Here is a 16,016-nt window from a genome sequence, read left to right on the forward strand (position 1 = left end):
TGTGGTAAGTTCATGACCCTAAAAGATTTAGAAAGAGAATCTGTTTTAATTCTCTGTTTCATTCTGTAAATGGATCCCCTGCTTGTAGGGACTAACTGTTGTTTGCCATTTGCTAACAGACAAGATATATGGTAGGTGCTTAATGATTGATGGGTTAATGGTAAATATTTTTAGACCCAAAAGGACAAAGATCTTGGTATGTCCCAGAAAGAATCTAGAAGTGATTGCTAGTGTCATGAGACTTGGGAGCCACAGGGAACATGAGACCATTTAACTTGTATTCTTCCTCATACAGTTGAGATAAGGGGAGTTGGTGCAGGTCTCACATTTTGAGTCAAGTCAGACCCAGAACTAGATCACTGGTCTCTCAGTTACTATTGCTCTCCATGGTGCATGTATACCAATCCCATGTGTGATATTCTCCTATCAGAAGGAGTTTTCATGATAAGCAGTGTTTCTTATGGGTGCGGAAGAGTAGCCCCTTACCTGGGCCTCTTAGAATTCCTGATAACCTATGGCTCAAATTTCCTCAACTGTACAATGGAGGTACTTCTAGTATCTACCTCAGAGGGATGTTCTGTGGACTAAGTTGAGATAATGTGTATAAAGTATTTAAAACAGTGCCTGGCACACAAGTAGTACATGTGTTAGCTACTACTAACATGACTAATATGAACACACTAAGGAATGTAGGAAGAGAGAAATGTCTATGGATGATTACTAAAACATAAGGGTGCAGAATTTGCAGTATAGAGTGTATAATAGCAAAATGGTTATTTATAGTGTATCTGTGTCATGGAATATTATGCAGACATTAAAATTATGCAAACAAAGTTTGTTAACAAGGAAAATGTTGATGCTCTCGTGTGTTGAAAACATGATAAATGATTGTTAATATAGAGTAAATTCAAATATATAAAAATAAATGAATTGTAAATAACTGAAATGAATGTTACTCAAAACTCTTACAGAAATTTGTCAAAAGATTAACGAGTTAACCTACTTTCTTTTCTTCTTTTCTCCTTTTTTATACTTTTCTAGTTTTTCCAAAGTCTCCTCAACAAATATACATTATTTTTAGGATTAGGAAAACAGTCCTTCAGTAAGGGAGTATTTTCTATCCTGAGTTTTCATATATAAATAAGCTACTAAAACTTTGATAAGGGAATTTGACAGCAGATTAATCAGTGGTTGCTGGTGGGTCAGAGAGTAACTGACAGGAGATGAGACTGCAGAGAACCCTGACAATGATCTCTGTCTTGATTGGTGGTGGTTCCATGACTGTACTTGTCTGTTCAGCTCATCAGACTGTACATTTGAAGTAGATCCAGATTGTTGTAGGTTTTACCTCAATAAAGTTGATTTATTGAAAATATTCAGAAAACCAGGGATTTCTGGGAAACCAGAGAATCTGCAGCTCCAAGTGAAAGCTAATAACAATACTAGTATTTGCTGGTTTTATAATTTATCTTTGTAGACAGCTTAATACAAGGTAGCCAATCTGCTAAGCCCTTTAATAAAATAGATTATTTCCACCTATAACCCTATGAAGAACATATTACCCCTATGGTTAAGGGAACTAGAGTTTGGAAATTTTAGTTAATTTGCCCCAATTTACATAGTTAGTGAAGCTTCATATGAAAAATAACCAGCAAGTGTATGGCATATCTCAAGCAAGGTAATGTCTGGGACTTTTTAGAGGATATTAAAAATTAAGCAGTCCAATATAACAAATAAATACACAGTACCAAATTCACTCAGACTTCCCTTGAAGAATGTCCTCTCTCTGCCACTATGTCATCATTGTGTCCTATCTTATTTTTTTTAAGATTTTATTTATTTATTCATAGAGACAGAGAGAGAGGCAGAGACACAGGCAGAGGGAGAAGCAGGCATCATACAGAGAGCCTGACGTGGGACTTGATCCAGGGTCTCCAGGATCATGCCTTGGGCTGCAGGTGGCACTAAACCGCTGTGCCACCGGGGCTGCCCTGTGTCCTATCTTAAAGTGATACAGGTACTATGTGTAACTTAGGATCCAAAGGTAAGAAAATAAATTCCTGTGAAAACAAGTAGTGACATGTAAGTTATATGCACCATCTTACTTAGTTTTTGCATTGATGCTGTTCTTGTGTATTACTTCCACTTTTAATTCACAGTGACTTGCCCCAAGTCACACAGTAAGAAGTGGAGGAGCCAAGATTCAAACCCAGATCACTTGGGCTCCTGCACATTCAGTGTTTCCACTACTTCTTGCTACCTCCATATGTGGCTAAGGACTCTGGTGCTATCCTAAGGGTAAAGGGAATCACAGGAATTGTAAGAAAGACTCCAGTATCCTCAGTTACCACTGTTAGAAGCTCATAGGGATTCAAAAAGTATTTTATTTCTTCTTTTTTAAGCTTTTATTCATTGAGAGAGAGTGTGTGGGGTCAGGAGCAGAGGGGAGGGAGAGGGAAAGAGAGAGAATCTCAAGCAGACTCCCTACTGATCTTGGAGCCTGACACAGGGCTCGATCCTACGACTCCCAAGACCATGACCTGAGCTGAAACTCAGCTCAGAAACTAAGCCACTCAGGTGCCCCAGAAACTATTTTCTTAATACTCATCCATGAATTAAGCACATGCTGATTAATCTGTGGAATTGCCTTTCCTGTTACTTGGCAAGAAGGTGGAAGTTTTTTATTTTGTTAACTTTGCCTTAAATAAATTGCAAGCTGACTATGTGCCCAGCATCTCAGCAACTATACAGGAATTGGTTGAAAAAAAGGATATGTATAAATATGTGTTGGTTGAGGTTGGCAAGATATCCCAGCAATGAGATCACTTTTGGAGGTATATGGGCAAGGGTTTAGAGGGTCCATAGATTTGTGGCTTCAGGGAGTTGGAAAAGCCAACTGCTTTTGCTCTACACATTAGAAATTCAGCTTTAGATGTTTTAATGACAAAGTTCTCTTATTCACACAGTCCTGTGGAAAAATAGATTTAGGGTGTATTACCTTACAAACAAGTTCTTCCCTACCTGTTATGGATAGAATTTTGTGCTCCCAAAATTTTTGTGTTGAAGCCATCCCCCATTGCCAGAATGTGGTCTTACTTGGAGAAAGGATCTTCATAGAGGTAATCATGTTAAGTCATTAGTGCAAGCTACCATCCGGTGGTATTATATTAAAAAATGGAGGGCAGAGACGACATATGGATACTGAGATGCCCATAGAGGGAAGATGATGTGGGAAGACAGGGGTAAATGGTGGGGTCTACAAGGCAGGACAGGGGCCTGTAACAGATCCTTCCCTCACAGCCCTCAGAAGGAACCAGTCCTACCAACCAACTTGATTTTGGACCTCTAGCCTCAGAACTGTTAGAGAAATTACTGTTGTTGAAGCCCACACTCTGTGGTACTTTGTTACAGGTGACCTAAGAGACTAAGACATTGCTTTATTTAAAATTGCAGCCACCCCACTGACATTGCTAATCCTCTTTATTCCCATATTTTCAATATTATTCATTACCCATCTTTTTTTTTTTTTTTAAGATTTTATTTATTCATGAGACATAGAAGAGAAGCAGAGACATAGGCAGAGGAAGAAGCAGGCTACATGCAGGGATCCCGATGTGGGACTTGATCCCGAGACTCCAGGATCATGCCCTAGCAGAAGGCAGGTGCTTAATTGCTAAGCCACCCAGGTGTCCCTATTCATTACCCATCTATCAGCCAACCAATCCTTTGTCTTCCCTTGCCAAATAAAATGCTTCACAAAGTATCCTAGTGTTTTTTGGGAAATATTTATTTCAAAGAGAGAGAATCAAGCAAATTCCCTGTGTAGCCCAACACAGGGCTAGATATTACCATCCTGAGATCATGACCTGAGCTGAAATCAAGAGTTAGAGTCTTAGCCACTTGAGCCACCCAGATGCCCCCAAGGATCCTAGGTGGGGTTTTTTTGTTTTGTTTTGTTTTGTGTGTGTGTTTTAGGATTTTTTTATTTAGGGGCACCTGGGTGGTTTAATGGGTTGAGTGTCTGGCTTCAGCTCAGGTCTTGATCTTAGGTCCTGGGATTGAGCCCCGCATCAGGCTCCCTGCTTGGTGGGAAGCCTGCTTTTTGCTCTCCCTCTACCTGCTCCTCCTGCTTATGCTCTCTCACTATCTCTCTGTTAGATAAATAAAATATATATTTTAAAAGATTTATTTATTTTAGAGAGAGTAGTAGTGGAGGGGCTGAGGGAGAGGGAGAATCTTAAGCAGATTCCAGGCTGAGCACGGAGCCTGATGCAGGGCATGATATCTAGTACCCTGAGATCATGACCTGAGCAGAAATCAAGAATCAGCTGCTCAACCTACCCTGCCACCCAGGTGTCCCTCCAGGGATCCTAGTTTTAATTACTGATGGATCCTCTGTGCCTAATACTGTGGCTAGATCATAGTAGATATTCAATAAATATTTGTTGAATGAAGAAATCAACATTCATTCACTGAGTCTAGAAAGGGAAATGCCATAAACTTATGGCCAACCAACACATAAAGATACATAGTTCTAGCAAAGAGGAAGGGGAAAGGATAGTCATTAGATAGTGAAGCAACTGTGTGTGCCACATGGAAATAACACCCTAATATATTGTTATAAGGGATTTTATGTGGAACTTGGTAATCGAAGCCTAAAATGTACATGCAAGACCATAGGAATAAAAATAACAGATGATTTTTTTAAAATTTTTTTATTTATTTATGATAGTTACAGAGAGAGAGAGAGAGAGAGGCAGAGACATAGGCAGAGGGAGAAGCAGGCTCCATGCACCGGGAGCCTGACGTGGGATTCGATCCAGGGTCTCCCAGATCGCGCCCTGGGCCAAAGGCAGGCGCCAAACCGCTGCGCCACCCAGGGATCCCAATAACAGATGATTTTAAAGAACAACAATTACAAAAGGCTTTGACCTACTATTTAGCAAGGTTTACTATAATGATACAATAAGACTGGTGCACTGGCATAGTGTTGACCAGGAGTCAGCAAACAATGGAAATAGGCCAAATCTGGCCTTCTGTCTACTTTTATAATTAAAGTTTTACTGGAACACAGCCATGTTCATCCAGCCATGTTCATCCATGTATTATCTGGCTGCTTTTGTGCTACAATGGCAAGACTCAGTAATTGTGGTGAACAAAACCGAAAACATTTACTAACTTACAGGATGAATTGTCTCCCCCCAAAATTCCTATGTTGAATTCCTAATCCCCAGTAACTCAGAATGTTGGCTGTCTGGGTCTTTAAAATGTAAACATTTTAAGTTAAAATAATATTAGGGTGGGTCCTAATCCAATTTGACTGGTATCCTTATAAAAGGAGATTAGGACACAGAGACACAGAGAGGGAACCACGCGGGGACATGGAGATGACCATCTACAAGCCAAGGAGAGGCATTAGAAGAACCAACTGTGTCAACCACTTGATCTCTGACTCTAGCTTCCAGAATGGTGAGAAAATAAACTTTGGTTGTGTAAGCTACCCAGTCTGTGGTACTTTATCATGGCAGCCCTAGCACACTGGACTTTACAGAAAAAGTTCACAGACACTCACTGTAGGCAGATGTCAGTGGAACAAAATATAAAGACTAGAGACAGACTCACATATTCATGGTAGGCAAAATAATGGCTCCTAAAAAATGCCCACATCCTGATCCTAGAATTTCTGAATATGTGATATGGCAAAGGAGAATGACATTTGCTATCCTCCATTATCCAGATGTGCCCAATGGAATCCATACATCCTTAAAAGTGGAAGAGGGAGACAGAGGAGGAGGCCAGAGTGATGTGACCAGGACTCAACTCTGTGCTGGTTTTGAATGTGGAGGAAATGGACCATGATTCAAGAAATGTACATGGCATCTAAAATCTGGAAAAGGCAAGGGAAAGGATCTTTTCCCTGGAAAGGGTTCCTTGGAAATAAATGGATCCCTGCCAACACTTTGATTTAGCCCAGTAAGACATGTGGAACTTTTGACCTACAGAACTGTAAGATAAATTTGTATTGTTTTAAGCCACCAAGTTTGTGGTAACTTGTTACAGGAACACAGAGAATTAATAGAACATAAGAAACTAGTATATAACAGGAATTATTTAACAAATCAGTGGGCAAAGGATGCCAACTCTACATCTCAGTGTAAAACTTGTAGAGCCTTCCTTTCCACATTTAGTATTAAGGATTTATTTCACCTTATGATGTCCTTAGTAGAGCAGCAGAAAGTATTTTATTAAATCAACTTTAGGGACGCCTGGCTCAGCAGTTGAGCATCTGCCTTCGGCTCAGGGTGTGATCCCAGGATCCTGGAATCGAGTCCCATGTCGGGCTCCCTGTGAGGAGCCTGCTTCTCTCTCTGCCTGTGTCTTTGCCTCTCTCTCTGTATCTCTCATGAATAAATAAATCTTTTAAAAAATCAACTTGAGGGGATCCCTGGGTGGCGCAGCGGTCTGGCGCCTGCCTTTGGCCCAGGGCAAGATCCTGAAGACCCGGGATCGAATCCCACGTCAGGCTCCCGGTGCATGGAGCCTGCTTCTCCCTCTGCCTGTGTCTCTGCCTCTCTCTCTCTCTCTCTCTGTGACTATCATAAAAAAAATTTTTTTTAAAAATCAACTTGAGTCCATACTTTGTAATAGTTCTGTGCAACAGTGTTCTGTGCTGCTTACTGAAGTCCATAGTTATCTCTAGAAAAAGCACTTCTGTGATTATTTTATTTGGGAGCTTAACTTTGCTAAAAAATGGACTGAAGACAAGGCACTCTAATGGGCATGGCAGGCATTTTCTCAAAAATCAAGTGAGATGTCACTTCAAGGACAGCAAATGACAGTATTTATTTATTGCCAACATTAAATTAGTTTTCTAGGCTCCATTCCTGGTGTGGAGTCAAGGGCCTGAACTCACCACCCTGAGATGAAAACCTGAGTTGAGATCAGAAGCCCACAGGACTGAGCCACCCAGGCGCTCCCAAAATGAGTTTTTAAAGGAGTAGGAGAATTTTGGAAAACTTGCACCTGCCACTGTGAATTTCTGTGAAACTTGTGTCTGCCAGCTTCCAGTACAACACAGCTGTCCACTCAAAGCTCAAGGCAGATCCTGTTAGAGCAGACGTTCATTTCAGACCATATGATAGAATCCCATTTAGCTCGTGCTGGTCACAGACATCCATGATTGTCCTATTAGCATATGAAAATATCCCGTTCTTTCCCAACTACATACTTGTGTGAGGCTGGATCTCCTCTAAACACTTCCACAGAAACAGCACATGCAACAGACTGAACACAGGAGCAAACAAGAATCTAGCTGTTTTTTCTTTTCTTTTTTTAAGATTTATCCATGAGAGACATAGAGAGGCAGAGACACAGGCAGAGGGAGAAGCAGGCTCCCCGCTGGGGCTCAATCCCAGACCCGGATCACGACCTGAGCCAAAGGCAGACCCTCAACCACTGAGCCGCCCAGGTGCCCCTCCAGCTGTTTTCTATTAAGCCAGAAATTAAAAGATTTTCACCCGGGAAAAATGTATAACAAGCCAGTGTTCACTCGTTATTTATTATTTTGAAAGACTGTATTATGAGAGCACGGAGACAGAGCCAGAGACGCTGGCAGGGAAGAAAGGCTCCGCGGAGGAACTCCAGGACTCCGGATCAGTGCCTGAGCGGAAGGCAGACGTTCAAGGCGTCCCTTACTCGTTATTTTTTAATTTTTTTAAATTTTTATTTATTTATGATAGTCACAGAGAGATAGAGAGAGAGGCAGAGACACAGGCAGAGGGAGAAGCAGGCTCCATGCAGGGAGCCCGACGTGGGATTCGATCCCCGGTCTCCAGGATCGCGCCCTGGGCCAAAGGCAGGCGCCAAACCGCTGCGCCACCCAGGGATCCCTCGTTATTTTTAATACTCGTTAAGGTGTCACTTATGTTAGCACGTCCTCATGAGTTTCTGAGCTGTTACCACGTGAGCCTGGGCTCTGACCATTTCAGAAAAGGAGAGCAGCCGGCACGCTGTCCCCGCAACCGACAGCACGCCCCTCTCTGCGCCGTCGCCTCCACCACCGCCGTCGTCCGCGGGGCTTGAGCTCTGAGCTCCTCCCGGGCGTCTGCCCCGCGCCCCGCGCCGTCGGAGGAGTGCTGCGGGGCGTTCTGGGAGTTGTAGTTTGCTCCCCCCTGGGGCGCACCGCACTGACGCGCTTCCTGTGCGTCCCTGGCGGCCGCCATTGGCTGGGCCCGGCCTAGAAAACCGTGCCTGGAGGTGTTTGTCACTTTCCCATCGCGGTGACCCGAACCGAAGGGGGCCGACTACGCCTGCCTCTTGAGCCGAAGCATCAGGAGCAGACGTCGCAGAATCGAAAGGGAGTTCGTAGCCGATGTGACTGCATATCCGGGAGGTGGAGGCCGCCAGTCTCCGAGTCCCCTGGCTGCCGGCTGAGGGGTTCGTGGAGTCCGACGCACCCAATCTCTTCCGCTTCAGGGCGGCGAGACGGTGAAGACCGGTGTGGCCTCAGCGTCCGGTGTTGGGAGCCGGGAGGGCGTAGGGGGCGGAGAGACAGAGGCTCCATGAGAGACGGTGGGAGGGCGGGAGCGGAGGGACGCGGAGGTGTAGGCCCCTGAGACCTTCCGGGTGTGGGGGCGGCGGGGGCGGCGCGGAGATTCCGCCTTCACTGTCTTTCTCCTCCGGCAGCCGGGGCCCGCTGGCGCCCAGCACTGAGCGCGGGATGGCCACCAGGGTGCGGACCTCCGCCATCTGGGTGAGTAGGGGCTCCTGTCCTTTCGGGAGAGCCCTCCCTGAGCTCCGGTCCTCCTCCGGAGCGGGGTTCGTGCGGAACCCCTCTTCCAGGACGCCGAGCGTCAGTTCAGTATGTAGAAAACGTTAGTTTAAAAAAGGATAGGGGGCAGAGCAACTGGATTTGGTAACTGGTTGTGTGCTTGTGGCTTGTGAAGGATGTGAAGGAGGCCGAGCCAGGGATGACCTCTGGGATTCTGCTCTGTGGGCCTGCGGTAGGGGTGGAGCGTGGGTGGAGATTTCTGTTGCGTGTGGACTGTACCTACTTCTTTTTGGTGGGCAAATGATTATGCAAGTGTCTAAGGAAGAAGATCTGGACAGGTGTACTGGTGAGGTATGGCCAGATTAGCTCAAGGAGAGAGTGTAGCATGAGAGGAGCATTGAGGATGGTGCTCAGGGAATTGACAGGAGGCAGCAGAATAGGGACTGGAGGGGCACCCGGGTAGCTCAGTGGTTGGGCGTCTGTCTTTGGCTCAGGGCGTGATCCCGGAGTCCTGGGATTGAGTCCCACATCAGGCTCTCTGTAGGGAACCTTCTTCTCCCTCTGTCTGTGTCTCTGCCTCTTTCTTTGTGTTTCTCATGAATAAATAAATACAATCTTTAAAAAGAAGAAGAAGAGGAGAAGCTGGAGAGACTGACCCAGAGCCCATAGAGATGAGAGGAAAGGAGAGAACTTGTACTTCAGAGTTAAGGGAAAAGAAACTTCAAAACGGATTGCCATGTCCAATGTCCCACAGACATCAGGTAACATTAGTCATAAAAGTTCAGTTTGGATTCAGTGGTGATGGTAGTGGTGGTGTTGCCGGTAGTATTTCTAGGACAGAGTGAATGTGTATGTGCATTAGCAGAAGTGCAGTAATGAGAACAGCACACCCACAATGTACCAGGCCCCCTTCTGGGTCCTGGACATGTACTGCTGAACAAGACTGACAGAATCTGTGCTCTTGGAGAGTTCTCATTCTACTGGAGGGGGGCAGATGACAGAGAATGATGAAGAAACCACTCAGGCAAAAAAGGAAATATCAGAGTTGAGTTACACTTAGAATTAAAACTGGTAATGTCAAAGATTGGGTGATTAGAGAAGGCCCCACTAAGTCAAGGCCTAAGTTCCAAGAGCATGCTGCCCCTGGGAGGAGCAGGGTGGGAACAGCCATTGCCAAGATCATGAGGTTGATGCTTTTGTAATAATGGAAGGAAGGCTTGTGTGGCTGGGGTTGTGGACGTCGGGGGGGCGGGGGGGCGGGGGCAGACAGACGGGGCAGGGTGGGGAACAAACAGAGGTGGCTGGAGGCCAGATGAAGCTGAGAAGCTGTTTGTTAAAAGAGGAGGCAGCACAGTGTACGTAGGTTTTCCAGAGATCCTTCTGGCTAGGTAAACAATGGGTTATAGATGGACAAGAATAGATGGAGTGTGGCAGAAGAGGGCTGGCCAGTTAGCTCACTGCAGTTGTGCAGATCAGAGATGGTGGAGGTTTTTATCTAGGGCAATAGAAATGGAGGAACTAGCTAGAACTGGGGGCTGTTTGGAAGTAGAATCTTCTTCTGAGAACCAGCTTATTCTTTTCATTTAGCCATTTGACATTTTTCAGGGTGACTTATTTCCTTTAAGCAGTCTTGTATTTGTTACCATTCCAAACAAATGATTATAATCAGTATTGACTACTGTGAGGTTTTGTGCTAAGTCTTCTATACATATTACTTAATGCCTGTAGTTAGGAGCCAGGTTACAGCACTGGTCGGTGTAGAGTCAGGACTGGAACCAGGTGGTGTGGCTCTGTACCCATTTCCCTGGCTAGTGTATTCTACTGCCTTGGGATATAGGTTGGGAATCTCAGGACACAGATTTCAGCATCCTGGGCCCTAATGGTCATTCCTGTTTACCTAGAAATGGTTACTTTTCAGCTCTTTGGACCCAGGAAATGACAAAAGCAGGACCGGTTAAGTACATCTACTCTGGGTAGAGTGTGGGGTATGATAGAGAGCCTGGGCTTCTGTGTAAATGTAGATAGTCCCACTCAGGGATGGGGTAGAATGTGCACCAGAGGGGCCCGGTCCCTGGGTTTCTCCTTTTAGGTATCAAGATGATACTTAATAACTAGAGATTGATGAGTATGAATTCTGAGCAACAGGTGGTGATCATTGGAAGGGACATTTCATGGAGGCCTTGAAAGCCCTAGACCCTCTGAGGATGCTGAACACTTGTTGACAGGTTTTGTTTTTTCCACTCGCTTTTATTGTTTGGCTACTTTCTGCCATTGACACTCCTCTCCCACCCTGTCTTAAATATATTATTACATATACACTTACATTTCTAGGGGCTTGGAAAGACTCTGTCTCCTCCCCCCCCCCAGTAGGAGTTGATTGTATTAGCAAAATTTGTCTCTGTTGTGCTCCAGTACGTGGGCAGGACTTCTGCTCCCATGGACCCCTTCAAAAACTGTCACCATCAGCCCATGCTAGTACCATAGTTGTAGAGCAGTGAATGAATTGGGAATGCAGAACGGATGTGAGCTGGAATGTGGGGAGGGAAGGGAGTTTTAGAAGGAGGCGTTTCTGAGAAAGTGTGGCTGGTCCTCCTTTGCATACCCTGTTTATCCATAGCTTTCCCCAGACTGACCCTCTTGGGGAATTCAAAGTTAGAATGTGGCAATGTTTATTCATTAATTACTTGTTCAAAACTAACAACCTTTACTAAACGCTTGTTTATATATTCCAGGTACTGATTTGGCACTGAGGATACACAGGTCAGAGAGCCCTGGCCCCAGCCTCTCACATCTTCCAGGAGGTTCAGAGAAGGGACTAGGGTGGCAGGCAGCCACGGGGTTAGAGCTGAGGCAGAAGGAAGCCCAGGGGATGAGATTGAACAGTGTGCATCTCAAAGGATCTGTAGGATTAGCTGCGGAGGAAAGAGATATTGAGGCTTCAGCAGACAGGCTGCCTGTGTACGCAGGTGCTTCCAGCAGTGGGGGGATGTTCAGGGATGGTCCTGGAGCCTAGCTAGAGCGAGACCCTACTTTCTCGGCCCTTGGCTGTTAAGAGTTTAGAGAGGAGAGGGGATGCCATTTGGTGGCCAGTTTGCATTTCAACCACCCCTCCGTAGCTGACTTTGAGCAGGCGGCTCATCCTCTCCAACAAACTTAAAATTATATTTTCCTGATGAGTAGAATCTTTAATGATTGTGGAGTTGCTCTTTATTTCCAGGGATTCTTTTTTCCCTTAAAGTTTATTTTATGCTCATAAAGCTACTGGAGCTTCCTTTTGCTTGTTTTATCTTTGTTTTTATCTTTTGTATCTTTTTATATCTTTATATTTTAGATGCATCTTTTTTAAACAGCATCAGTTTGGTTTTTTGTTTTTCATCAGTTTGTCAATCCTTTTTTATTTATTTACTTATTTATTTTTTAAGATTTTATTTATTCATTTATGAGAGACAGAGAGAGAGGCAGAGACACAGGCAGAGGGAGAAGCGGGCTCCCTGCAGGAAGCCCAACGCGAAACCCTGTCCCAGACCCCAGGATCACGCCCCGAGCTGAAGGCAGATGCCCAACCGCTGAGCCTCCCAGGCGTCCCAATCCTTTTATTTTAAATGGAACACCTTGTTTATGATTGATGTAATTAACGATATCTCTGAGTTTAAATCTCCCATCTTACTATATGCTTTCTATTTGCTATACTCGATCTGGGATTATGTTTGTTTTTGTTTTTTCTTCTTTCTTGCCTTTTTATTCTTTTCTCTGTACAGAGGTTGGGGAGTTATACACATTGTTTATTGCTTTACATTAAAAAAAATTAATGGCTGTTTTCTGGATAACTTCTTATAATTTGTCTTTTAATGAACTAATTCTAATCTATTAAAAATATTATGATTAATATGTTTTCTACTTTTTTTTTTAAAGAAAGATTTATTTATTTATTTATTTATTTATTTATTTACTAGAGAGAGAGCAAGCATGTGTGCACACAGCAAGGGAGGGACAGAGGGAGAGAGGGAAAGAATCTCCAGGAGACTCCCTGTTGACCGTGGAGCCCTATGCATGGCTCTATCTCAGGATCCTGAGATCATGACCTGAGCTAAAATTAAGGGACACTTAACTGACCAAGCCAACAAGGCGACCCATCCATTTCTATTAATTCTTTCCCTTTTTCTAATATACTTACTAGGTCATTTGTCTAATTCTGGCCAAATTATGAAGTTTGCTTTTGTCTCCTTGAATGTAATAAGATGTTTGCTTTATAATCAGTGGCCATATATCCCAGTGTATGTTGTCTTTGAGGGTTTCTTTCTATTTGTTGACTTTCATTAGTTGTTATATCATCTTGTTTTCTGAAAGTTTTGTTATCTTGTGCGCTGGTCACTGTCCCTGGAAATTATTTGAAGTAGGGTTCCTGAGTGGCTCAGTCAGTTAAGCAGCTAAATGTTAATTTCTGGTCAGGTCATGATCTCAGGGTCTTGAGATTTAGCCCTGAGTGGATTATAGGAATGGCAGGGTACATGCTTAATTCTTTACCATTAAGTGCCAGGGTTCACTAAGGTGTTGATGCCACAATTACCTCCATTGGTGACAGCAATGAGTTTTTTATTTGATTTTTGTTGTTGTTGTTAATTTGAGTACGATTAAGAAATTCATGGGGCGCCTGGCTGGCTCAGTGGTTGAAAGTCTGCCTTTGGCTCAGGTCATGATCCCAGGGTCCTGGGATCGAGTTCCACATCGGGCTCCCCATAGGGAGCCTGCTTCTGCCTCTGCCTATGTCTCTGCCTCTCTCTGTATCTCATGCATAAATAAATAAAATCTTAAAAAAGAAATTCATAAATCTTTTTACAACTTTTATTATTTTGAGAGTGAGAAGGAGAGAGAGCACAAGAGAACACAAGCAGGGGTGGGGTCGGTAGAGGCAGAGGGAGAAGCAGGCTCCCTCTGGAGAGCCCAATATGGGGCTTGATCCCAGGCCTCTGGGATCATGACCTGAGCCCAAGGCAGACGCTTAACCAACTGAGCCAACTAGGGGTCCCAGAAATTTATAAATCCTAATCTGTTAAATTAGTTTCAATCAATTGCAGTCCTTATTCTTTTAGAGAGTTACATTGACCCAGCTTTGGCTAGAGGGAGCCTCTGCAGCTTGGTCCTGAGCTCTTTTGAAATGACTCTGTCAGTCTTAGCTGGCTTCCTGGCTCCCTTGCTCTTGGGCCCAACAGGATATTCTAGGTTCATCTGAGTATTTCCTGTCCCAAATCTGGAACCAACCCTTTCTTCTGGAACCCTGGTACCATTTAGTAGATTAATATGCTCAGAGACCACAATTGGTACTGAAATGTCATGGCTTCTAGGCTGTTTCACTAGGCAGACCTAGGACTCTTTGGAAAGGAAAAAAGTTTGGTTCATATTGGTATTTTCAATTCAAATTACAGAGTTTTCACTTTTCTAAAATTACTAATTACTATCTTTTTAGTGGAAGTAACCCAAGTGTTCACCAAAAGATGAGTGGATAAACAGAATGTGTGTGTGTGTGTGTGTGTCTGTATGTGCTGATACAGATATGCATGAAATACGATTCAACCTTAAAAAGATTCTGACACATGCCGTGGCATGGATGAACCTTGAGGACGTCATCTTTAGTGCAATGAGTTAGTCATGAAAGGATGGATGTTACATGATTCCACTAATAGGAGTTTCTCAGAGTTGTCAAATTCATAGAAAATAGAGTGATGGTTGTCAGGAACTGGAGGGAGGGTAGAATGGGGGTTACTGTTCAGAGGACAGTTTCAGTTTTAGAGATAAAAAGCCTTCTGCAAATAGAAGGTGGTTATGATGATGTAACACTGAATGGACTCAATTCCACTGAACTGTACATTTAAGAGTGCTTAAAATAAGTTTTGAGTTCTGTATATTTTACCAAAATTAAAATTTTTCAAAAATAGGAACTTTGACTCTTACCTGACACAGTACAAGAAAAATGAACTCAAAATGAAACATAGATTTAAATAAGAGCTAAAGCTCTAACACTTCTGGAAGAAAATACATAGGAAAATATTTGTGACTTTGGGTTAGGCCAGGGTTCTTAGATGGACCTCCAATACCACAGCCTCCAAAAAAGAGAAAGCTTGTATATAGATTCTGCTTTTGAAGTTATAAATTGGACTACTACATCAAAATAAGAGCTTTTGCACTTAAAAGTGATTTTATTCAGAAAATGCAAAGACAAGTCACAGACTCTGAGATATTTGCAAAACATTTATCTAATACAGGAATGTATTCAGAATATATTCTGAACACTTGTAACTCAGTATAAAGACACTCCAGTTGAAAAATGGGCAAAGGAAAAAAAAAATGGGCAAAGGATTGGAATGCACTTCACCAAAGCAGATCTATAGATGGCAAATAGCACATGAAAAGATGCTTACCGTCCTTAGTCACTAGGGAAATACAAATTTCATCATAATGAAGTACCACTCTACACCCACTGGGATGGCTATAGGCAGAAAAGCAGACAAAGTAGAGAAATTGAAACCTTTATAAACTGCTGGTAGGAATGTAAAGTGATGCAGCTGCTTTGAAAGATTTTGGCAATTTCTTTAAAAAGTGAAATATAGGATCCCTGGGTAGCTCAGCGGTTTAGTGCCTGCCTTTGGCCCAGGGCGTGGTCCTGGAGTCCTGGGATCGAGTCCCCACATCAGGCTCCCTGCATGGAGCCTGCTTCTCCCTCTGCCTATGTCTCTGCCTCTCTCTCTCTCTCTCTCTCTCTCTCTCTGTCTCTCATGAATAAATAAAATCTTTAGAAAAAATAAAAAGTGAAATATAAATCTACTATACAATGCAACCATTTGACCTCTAGGAATTTATCCAAGATAAAGGAAAAGATGTTGTTTACATAAAGACTTTTTTTTTTTTTTTTTTATGATAGTCACAGAGAGAGAGAGAGAGAGAGGCAGAGACACAGGCAGAGGGAGAAGCAGGCTCCATGCACCGGGAGCCCGACGTGGGACTCGATCCCGGGTCTCCAGGATCGCGCCCTGGGCCAAAGGCAGGCGCCAAACCGCTGCGCCACCCACCCAGGGATCCCCACATATAAGTCTTTATGTAAACAGGTCCCACATCAGGCTCCTTGCATGGAGCCTGCTTCTCCCTCTGCCTGTGTCTCTGCCTCTCTCTCTCTCTCTCTCTCTCTCTGTGACTATCATAAATAAATAATTAAAGAAAAAAAAAAGACTTATATGTGAATGTATGTGGCAGG

At 43.6% G+C, this 16,016-nt stretch overlaps 1 protein-coding gene across 4 annotated transcripts in view; it reads left to right on the forward strand.

Annotated features, from left to right (window-relative positions):
- Nucleotides 1-8,221: 8,221 nt before the first annotated feature.
- The window catches only part of ZNF268 (zinc finger protein 268), a 42,326-nt gene continuing 34,531 nt past the window's right edge, over nucleotides 8,222-16,016 (forward strand). For 2 of the 4 annotated variants that reach the window (XR_005983799.1, XM_041729249.1), the window contains exons 1-2: nucleotides 8,222-8,487; nucleotides 8,686-8,752. Coding sequence is in view for 2 of the 4 variants with exons in the window: in XM_041729249.1 (XP_041585183.1) it covers nucleotides 8,720-8,752 (33 nt within the window). In the remaining 2 variants the exon portion in view is untranslated. Of the gene's footprint in view, nucleotides 8,498-8,685; nucleotides 8,753-16,016 lie in introns of all 4 variants that reach the window. The other 2 variants (XM_041729250.1, XM_041729251.1) reach the window with 2 other exon arrangements.

The sequence above is a fragment of the Vulpes lagopus genome, chromosome 14 (genome assembly GCF_018345385.1).
Source record: "Vulpes lagopus strain Blue_001 chromosome 14, ASM1834538v1, whole genome shotgun sequence".
Taxonomy (NCBI): Eukaryota; Metazoa; Chordata; class Mammalia; order Carnivora; family Canidae; genus Vulpes; species Vulpes lagopus.